The 9,915-nt window shown below is 39.5% G+C and overlaps 2 protein-coding genes across 4 annotated transcripts in view; one reads left to right on the forward strand and one right to left on the reverse strand.

The window, feature by feature from the left end:
• The window catches only part of ME1 (malic enzyme 1), a 156,160-nt gene extending 149,601 nt beyond the window's left edge, over positions 1-6,559 (forward strand). For all 3 annotated transcript variants that reach the window (XM_090136084.1, XM_031611295.2, XM_031611296.2), the window contains 2 exons: positions 4,090-4,188; positions 5,808-6,559. In XM_090136084.1, coding sequence (XP_089992210.1) covers positions 4,090-4,188; positions 5,808-5,966 — 258 coding nt within the window. In that variant the 3' untranslated portion in view covers positions 5,967-6,559. The remainder of the gene's footprint in view (positions 1-4,089; positions 4,189-5,807) is intronic.
• An 82-nt stretch (positions 6,560-6,641) lies between these two features.
• RWDD2A (RWD domain containing 2A) lies at positions 6,642-9,914 on the reverse strand. The gene is made up of 2 exons (XM_031611301.2): positions 9,717-9,914; positions 6,642-8,506 (listed from the first exon to the last, which is right to left on the reverse strand). Exons 1-2 carry the CDS (start codon positions 9,912-9,914, stop codon positions 7,829-7,831), a joined length of 876 nt encoding a protein of 291 aa, XP_031467161.2. The 3' UTR covers positions 6,642-7,828.
• Position 9,915: the final 1 nt, after the last annotated feature.

A 9,915-nucleotide genomic window follows, 5' to 3' on the forward strand; every position in this document is an offset into this window, starting at 1 on the left:
TTTATTACTGGGGATTCAGTGAGCTCAAGGCAGATTACTGAGAAAGGACAGACCTGGCAGATCAAAGGATCTTTGCCCAAAGAGTTATCAGAGATGTTAAGGACAGGAGGGCTGCTTAGGCCCTTAGCTGAAATTACAGTACAAAGCAAAGGTAAAATTTTTAACTGATTTTTTTTTTTTCCTCTAGATGTTTTCCAGTGGAAAGAAAGCAATCAAAATAGTCCCCTGTATTTGTTAGAACATTTGTTAGTACTCTACATTTGAAATGGAAGGGCCCAAGATGCTGCAGAAGTTATGGAGCCAAAAAGATGCTTTTTAAGTAAAGGAACCTTCTTGGTTTGTAGTGGTAACTTACTTGAAAAAGTGTAAAATCCAAGCAGCCCAGGCTGCATGCCTGCTGCTGCTTCTTTGTGCTTTGCTGCCCCTCCGATTAAATCTGATAAGTCACAAATAGTTTATTGTAACTACAACAAATTCTACTTTCAGTGTTCTTTTCTTCATGCCAAGTAAAACAGAATGTAACTTGGATTTAGGTTTGATAAAGTTAAGGTGCTGTAAGGCTGTAATATCTCTTAACTGTAGGCAATTTCTCTGGATGACAAGGGATGTTACCTATTTTATGTCTTACCTAACACAACAGAAGGAAAAGAAAATTATGAACCAACTGAATATTCCTGACGTGTTACTTATAAGTTACTCCTTCCAACATAGAATTTATGTCCTATAAAAGTCAGGGCGCTCCTATTTGTTTTATTCCATTTGTCCAATCTTGGCTCCCTTTCACTTCTTCTGTTAAAAACTGTAATTAACTAAACTTTGAACAATGAAAAGCTGTCCTACTGGTTTGGACTTAAGACCCAAAGAACCCTGTACTCTTCTGTAAAAGGAATGAGAGCAGAAGCTGAGGAAGAGAGGATAAATAAGGGGAAAGGATTGAGTGATCCTTCTGCTGAAAATGTCTTCTCAGCAATCTGTACAGCCTTTTGAGTTGGAAGTTTTATCCCTGCACAGCTTTCTCTCACAAATGAGACCGACGACTTTTTAAACATTTGAATATTCCAACATCTTTTAGCAATTAGTATCACAATTTAATTATGAGTTCCATGGAAAAAGAAACTCCTTTCATGATTTCCTGCTGCCTGATGATTAGGGTTTCCTATAGCATGATGAGAAATAATAACCTTCAGTTGTCTTTTTTTTTTTTTTTTTTTTTTTTTGTATTCTCTTGCAGTCTTCCCTTCTCTTCTTTCAGGAAATCTGTCTGATATCCTTGTACAAAACCTAACCTTCTGATTGCCCTTATTATTCTTTATACCATTCACGATTCTACCCTATTCTTGCTTGAAGCAGGTAAAGAAACATGCACAAGTGATCTTGCATCCCGGATTTATGCACTGATGATAATTGCATTTTCTTCATTGCCTCACATTTTCTTAATAACTCCAATTGTTGATTCATCATTTTTTTTTCCATTGCCATTGACCTAATGGTCTCAAAGAACATCCTTTCAGAGACCACATGAAGAAAGTGTCATTCACTTCAAAAATGTTTCCATACTTTTGCTTATATAGGAAAAAGTCAGAAAGAACAGCATGCCATCTGTACAGGCTAAGCTTACCAACTCTCCTGCTTTAAGCATCACCTTCATGTTTTATGGCTTGCTTTCTATCAGCCCTGTCACAAAACAGAAATACTCTGTCCCTGACCTTTCTTTTCAGTGATGTATTTCATTGACAACTTGCTGTTGATCATTTCAGATTTCTGCAGAATCTCATTGAACTGTGAACAGCAAAATTCTCTTTTTGTAAGCAACTCCTTACACACGTGGTGTATATCTTGTTTTATCAAAGGGCTGTGCACCATTTTTGGATAACCTAGCTGCTGTAATGGAAAGCAAGCAGTAGATCTTATGTTATCATAGCTCCCCCTAGTGGGTTGTTATGTCTGCTGTATTTATCAATATCAGATTAAAAGGTAAACAGATAATCTTCTTTTACCTGTTTTACTGAACTGGAGTATGTAACCTCTTGCTGCGCTCGTTACAATTTCCCCTCCATATGGAAAACACTGCTGCACCTAGCAGGGTGTCAGGTAGATTACAAAAAACAACAACAGGATCCCTTTGAACCTGGAGTTACTGTCGTGTTAGTCCTTTAATTCAAACATTTTATCTGCTGCTGTCAGCAGGGTGAACTGATGATTGCCAGCTATCTTTTCTGGTGCAGTCCTCATCACATATAAGCAGTGTGCACGAGGTCCCGTTTCCCACATACACCACAAGCTGTAGGAACTACTTGTTGCTCTTTTACAAGTATGCTAATTCCTTCTCTCAGAGACACACTTCTTGCTTTCTGTTTGGGGCATGTTAGCAGAAGGATAAATTCCAGGGGCAACCTTGTACTAAACTGCAATTGAAGCTGCTTATGAAATGTAACAGATTTAAAAAACATGAACTTGTGCTGTATGAAAAGACTCCTTTTCTTGTTACTACTTTGTGCTCCCAGCACTTCAAAGAGCAAGCAATGTCCACAACAGGGTACATTCTTTCTGTCCCCAAGTAAGACAGACATATATATTTATTTGCTTTCTTAAAATAATTTAACATTTTCATAATATTTGAAAAAGATTCTGTTTTGAGAACTGTAATAGTGAATGCTAGAGAAGACAGCTTTTAGCTTTTAAACTACTTGAAGCCAGACCATGTCTAATATACAAGTTTTGTGCTTAGTTTGCTTAGAAGTTATTTAGATTTGTTTCTGGCTATCAGCTCCCTAGAAGATACAAAGGTGGACAGCTAAAGAACTGAAACCATCAAGTCCACCAAAAAGATTCCAGAATAGAAGCCAGGTTAGTGAACTGACCCCAGCTGACTCTCAGGCTCAGCAAACCCAAGGCTGGATTATCATGAAATGCTGTTCTCTATTTCAGACCCACAAATGACAAATAAATTTTAGTTAGCAATAACAAGAATACCATTAGACCCAAAGGCAGTCTAATCTAAGATCCTTTGCTGCTTAAAAGTTATCTGTGGTAGTAATAGAGGAAGTTCATGAAAAAAATAGAGGGAGTTCATGAAAAAGTGCGCTGTGTCTCTTCACTCTGTTGCGAATGCCTCACACTGCATGGTGATAGGTTTTTCATGGGGTCAATGAGGAAATGGTCAAATTTTCTCCAGAAAATGCTTTCCTGACCTGATTATTACTGGAGACGACTGTAAAATGCTTCCAGTCTTGATGGACGGACCAAGCAAGAATATCCAGGCTGTAGAGGAGACGCTTGGATGTGAATCAGAACTTCTGTGTCATTGTTTCCCCTCATCAGTCTGGCGGAAATAATAAATCAGAGATTCAAAATAATTTCTCTATTAATCTGCTGTGGCTGAGGTGACAGACTTGCTGCATCATTCAAGTGGAGTGGACAGACCCTCTAGCAGCAGTGGGTTTGTTGTCCCAGCAAGCCAGAATTTAGATCTTCTCTTTATCAATCTGCTTGCAGTGACTTCAGAAAGCCTGGATAATCTTACTTTGCCTTTACTTTGCTCTGTGGTTGACTATTTCCTTCTCTGATCTCATACAGACTAGACTGGTGAGCTGGATGTATAAGAAACCTAGTTAGCTGCTAGTATTTTTATTCAAAGCATTTTACACTTAAGATTTCATCACTATTTTCTGCACAGGATGACCTAACAACCATCAGAATAACAGGTGCTTCTATAATTTTAGAAGTCTATGACCCAACTAAAATCAGTGGCTGGAATTCATATGTCTTAGTGAACAATTTGCCACGATCTCACTCAAGATCCTGTTCAGTGCCTCCTGTTTTGTTCATTGCACAGCCTGTCAATGCTTTTATGCCAAAGATTTCCTGTTACCTAAAAAAAAATTAACTAACTAATATCAGATTTGATAATAATAAATATTTATTTCCCTTCTACTCTATCTACAGGCATATAAGTGATTCAGGGTTCAATATAATCAGAGTGAGAAAAGGGCAAAGCAGGACCATTTATTTGTGTAAGACTAGATCAGTGTCTCATAAAGCTACAACTGTGTCTGCGTTTAAAGTTAAACATGCCTGCCTTATTTCTAGGTAATAGCTCAGCAAGTTTCAGAGGAGAATTTACAGGAAGGTCGCCTGTATCCTCCTTTAGTCACAATTCAGCAGGTGTCACTGAAGATTGCTGTGAGGGTAAGTCATTTCAGTCTTTCCTGGCTTCTTTTCTTCCCATGCTGAACATTAGATTTGATCAGCTGACACATCTTCACACAAGTTGATTTACAGCAATCTTGGTCTAGTAATAAAAATAAATTTATTTAATTTCAATTCCTAAATGTAACTCCAAATTTAACCCCAATACAAGGAGGAAAGAGTCAGAACTCCAGAAAATTTGTTTACTCATGTAAACAAATACATTCCAGTTACTGAATATCCTTTTGAAACAGTAACAAGGAGCCTTCATGCATCAAACACTTCCCCTATCTTCACTTAGTCTACATTTAAATTAATAATAATAATAATAATAATAATAATAATAATAATAATAATAATAATAATAATAATATCCTTCTTGCCCCTCATGTCTTCTTAGGCAAATGATAACTCGGTCCTGTAAATGTTAAAATGTTACCAAGATTCCTCAGGCTACATTCTGCCTGTGTGGCAGAAACACAGTGATGGAAACTCCTCTGTTGTCTCTGATGAGATAACTTGAATGTATATTGAAAAAGGAAAATGTTACTGAACAAGTCTTTCTGCCTGATCTCTGCTGAAATGTTATTCCTACAAGTACCTACTCTGGCTTGTACAGCACTAAAGGCTAAGTGATGGCCTCTGTCCTTTCCAGGGAAGGAATACTCTGAAAATTTTTGGAATACCAAATGCAGAACATAAATACAGACCTCATTCAGCTGTGATTATTGTGCATGCAGACCTGAAGAGAAACTCTTACACAAACACGCACATCTCAGTCAGCTCTGGTTGGGGCTTCAGATGAATCCTAAAAGGGAAGCCAACATACTGTAGCTCTTCCCCTTGGAGTACTGGCTTCTCACCAAGCTAAAGTATTTATGTTTTAAAGTGATGCCTAAAGAGAGCAGAAAGAAGACTTTGTCTTCCCTTCATTTAAAGTAAGAGCTTCCATCTGTTTGCCAGTTGCAGTTGAAGCAGATCTTACTGAAGATCACTGCTTTAAACTAGTGTGTAACCCTTCTTTTGTTTCACAAAGGAACATCCAGTCAAATGATGCATATATCTCAAGTTGGTGTTCTTCAGATGTGACAGTATGCTTTGATGCATTCAGTGAGCTCCAGTCCCTTCCAAACGTCACTTTTCTGCCACAGCCATATGTAGGAGGCAACTGATTCTGATCTTGTTTTCTCAGTGACAAAGTACACAGACTTTCCCCAGTCATACATAGAATTTAAACCTATACACCTTGTTTAGCTTTTCCCTTTGAGAAATATTTTACCAAACTAAGGCAAATAATAAGCTTCCCTCATATGCAGGGGGCATGGAGGCTTGGAATAAATCATACTTGTCTTATGTGCTTTATAGAAGGTGGTAATCCAGGGTAGCCTGCTCAGAATGTAATCCTGTAAGAATTTAAAAGCAGCACGAATCAGACAAATAAATGCATGCATCATCATATTCTTAATCTTTTTTGCATTATGTTAGCCCAGATCCAGTGTAACTTGACGTGACTGTCAGCATCAAAGATGTCATCTTGATTTTGACCTAATTCCTACTTTAAAATTCTGTTAAATGTATTCAAATAAAGCACTAATTGGGATTTTAATGCAACTTTCTAGATTGCAGAAGAAGCCTACAGGAATAACAGTGCCACCACCTACCCTCAGCCCAAGGACCTTGAAGCCTTCATCCGTTCGCAGATGTACAGCACTGATTATAACAGCTTTGTGGCTGACTCATACACCTGGCCTGAAGAAGCCATGAAAGTGAAACTGTAAATACTTCACGAAGAAATAAGCAAATCAGCAGCAATGGAAAAGCACTAAAATATTCAGAATGTTTCTGCCTAGAGAGCCGAAGAGTAGATAATTTTGTAAGATTCAGAACAAGTTTTCTAAATCGTAATATTTGATTAGAAACTCAGATTAAGAAGTCATAATGAATTATAAATGAAAAAATAAAAATTAATCTGAGAACTGTATTTGTGTTGCTTGTTTTCTGATTGTTATTGTACTTGATGTGTCCAACACGATGGCTGTACACATTTTTTTTATATCAAAATGAGTGGTTGTACCTTGAATTCAAAGATTTGTCATACATGTCAATGAGAACTTCAGCAGAAGAATGGTACAGTGGAAAATTAAGAAATACATACAATGACTGTTTAATCCATTACAAGTCAGGATGTAATTTGTGTAAATTGTCAAGCTGTTATTGAAAAAGAACAGTAAGTTTAGAAATATTTTCCTCCACATAAAAGCCTTACTGGTCACTCCTGTGTGCAGCAATGAGAATTTTCTAATGAGAATTGAACCTGCAGAACCTTTGTTGACAAATAATTGTTTTGCAGCATTAAAATATTCTAACAAAGCCACAGTCCTGTGAATTATCATTTCCCCCAACAAGATAACTGTGCTGCAATTGTTCAGCATAAAGGCACTCAATGTCCTTCACAAAGAGAGAATATCAGAGTATTATAAATAGGCAGCCAAAGAATCCTCATTTTTAATATTGTAGTCATCAGGGGAGTGTACTGAAACACAGCTTTTAAATAGCTGCTAACCAAATAGCTTGATTTTTAGATTTGGTCATCCATACCTCAACAGTAAGGGTGGTTTTATTGCTGTGTACCAATTTTCCTATTATGGTGCTTAGAGAGAAAGCAGAAGGCAGCGCTGTGCTGGTTCCTTAAGGCACAGCTATTTCAGACTTGTCAGACACAGCCTTCACCTACTGATAACATTTGAATATGACAATCCTTTTATATCAATATAGACACACACACAACATATATATTTCCTTATTTAGTATCTTCAACACCTTTCAATATGCTAGACCTAGCAATACAAATACAAAAAAGCACGAGTTGAGCAACTGTTACCATTCAATATAACCATTAATGTAAACGGACCCTAATGAGATGAGAAGAAGAAGCTATTGGAAATGTGGGCAGTAACACTATCACTGTAAAGACATACCACCCAAAGCTTCCAAATGATAGGGTGGAAGCTTTGGGTAGTATGTCTTTACAGTGATAGGGTGATGTAGGCTTACTTCCCTCCTCCCACCCCACCATTCCTCTGTTTTAAATGCAAAACTTGGTGCTGTGGTTGGGCACAAGAGTCTTTGCTTTTCTTGGATCAGCTGAATTAAGTGAGAGCAGATGTTTCACACAGCAATAAAAGATAGTGAATGCAGCAAATCTTGACTCCCTTTGGTGGGGTGTACTTTTATATTGGAAATTGTATTAATCTCTGACTGCAGCCACCTTGGTGACCCACAACTAAATGAAGAAGTTAACTAAAGCTCTGCGCCTCAGCTTGGTAACACAGCACAGTATGGATGATTGCAGACCAGTGTAATTCAGGATACTACCAAGTGGGATTTTTATCACCTTGCAAGCACTTCTGTGAGATGTGGCTCAGTGATAAATGCTGCTTTTAAGGTCTCTGAAAGTAAGAAGCACCTCTTTCAAAAAATACACTGCAATTCAGAACAGAGCCAGGAACATCTACTTGAACTGTCCTTCTGTGTTAAACACTGGGTTTCCCTTTTCACAACAGCCATAGCTTAAGGACAAATGTTAATGTCAGCTTCATCTCTTGCTGTTCAAAGTTAGCATTCTTTTACATGTTTTTTCTTATTTGTCTGCAAGTTTGCCTTCAACACCAAATAAAATCTGAAAAATATGTCCACTTTGATGCTGCTTCAGGAATTCAAGGAACTGGCCCAGGTCCATGTGATAGTCGTTCCTCAGGCCATAATCACCATGGGCCTGAAACTGCAAGTCTTCAAAAGTCTGAAAGAGGCGCAGATTATCAATACTTCCCTCTGCTTCTACAGTCTCCACATGTTTGCATGAAATATGCTTCCAGTTGGGATATCTGATAGCACGCCAGAACTCCTCACAGTTTTCTCTGATTCCCTCCACACAGATCACTCCAGGTTTTCCTGTCAAGCAGAAGCCAGTCAGGTTTAATTTCTTTGCACACTCAAAGATCTTCTTCCTCAATTCCTGCCTGTATATATGATGGCTGTAGATCCACATACGTTGAATTGTTTCTTTAACTACTGTTTCCTTTGAAACACTTTCAGCAGAGACCTTGCTATTTTCTAAATAAGGCAGGCTGTTCTCTTTCAGCCACTGCACAGCTTCACATACGCACAGTTCACCTGAATCCAAAGAGCTGATGTGAGAAGTGAGAAGAGTGTTGAGCTGCAACTGTTGCTGTCTGTGCAGGGCATCTGATCTTGCAAAAAGCTGAGGAGCCACATGGGGATACATATGAGGCAACTGTACCTGCAATTCCACTTTTACCTTAAAAACAGAGCACAAAAACACAAAAAGAAAATGAATTCCACAGCTAAGAGAGACACGCTAGATTCCTTTCCCTGCCACAGGCAGATTATGAGGAGATGTAATTGAGATTGCGGTATCCTAAAAACTGGAATTACTACTTATGTCTTCCTTTTGTCCCCATAACCTATTCTTTCCTCTGGTCCTTCTGTTGTATCTCACTTTCCCAGCGTATCAAATGTTATCACAGCTGCTCTCTTCTGCCATCTACAGAAATGGTGCTATGGCTTGAAAGAAGGTACACAGGTGCTACTTACGGGACACCCCTATTTCCACTGCACGTTTTGAGTATGTGCTCAGTTTTGTTATAGTGACAAAATACAAGGCCCTCAGAGGAAAGTGGCTTTGAGAATCTTTCCCTTTACCGAACATGCATCTGAACAATGAATTCAGTCAAGGTGCTGAATGTATTCCCAGAAAATAGAGCTACATGAAGATTGCTTATGATTATACACACTATGCATAGAGGTATTATTATTACTATTTTAAGCAAATACTCACCCTAGGAGATGAAGCATTCTCTTCATTACAGACAATAAAAAGGATTAGGTACATGTTAGGCCGTGGAAACCTTGAGATTATCCTGCCTGATCTCTACCAACTGCAGGCAGTTGAATTTCCCTTGGTTATTCCTACAGTGTTGTAAGATACCGTAGCACTTCAGTTCTCTGGAAACCAAATTCTGCCTATAGGCAGAGAGCAGGAAAGGATTCAAAAGTCCTCAGTGCTCAATGCTCCGCCCCTGGAGGTGTTCAAGAGGAGGTTGGATGGGGCAATCTGGTCTAGTATTAAATGTGGAGGTTGGGGGCCCTGCCTGTGGCAGAGGTGGAAGCTTGATGATCCGTGGGGTCCCGTCCAACCCAGGCCATTCTATGATTCTATGATTCTATGAAATGGTTAAAAACAAGATCACAGACTCATGGAGGTTGGAAGGGACCTCTGAAGATGGTCCAGTCCAACTCCCTGCTTACAGGAGGTTGCACAGGAGAGCATCCAGGCGGGTTTTGATTACCTACAGAGAAGACTCTACAATTTCTCCGGGCAGGGCGCAGTTTTATCACTCAGCTTTTGAAACAGCAAACTTTCTCCCACTCCCCCCTTTAGGGCAGACGTTCAGCACCTGCACCACGAGTAAGGCAGGCGCAGGGACCCGCCCAGGGGCAGCTCTCACCTCCGGCTCCCCGACACCGACGGCGACCGAGTACTCGAGCCGCGGGGGCAGGGATCCGCCGCCGTCCCTCAGGTAGCGCTGCAGGGCGGGCACGGCAGCCCCGTCCAGGCTGATCTCCCCTTTCTTGGGGAACATGGAAAGGAGCATTTCCAGCTCCAGCAGCTGGAGCTCCAGGCACTCCTGCACAGCGGCAGCCATG

Source organism: Phasianus colchicus, chromosome 2, assembly GCF_987193195.1.
Source record: "Phasianus colchicus chromosome 2, bPhaCol1.hap1.1, whole genome shotgun sequence".
Classification (NCBI taxonomy): domain Eukaryota; kingdom Metazoa; phylum Chordata; class Aves; order Galliformes; family Phasianidae; genus Phasianus; species Phasianus colchicus.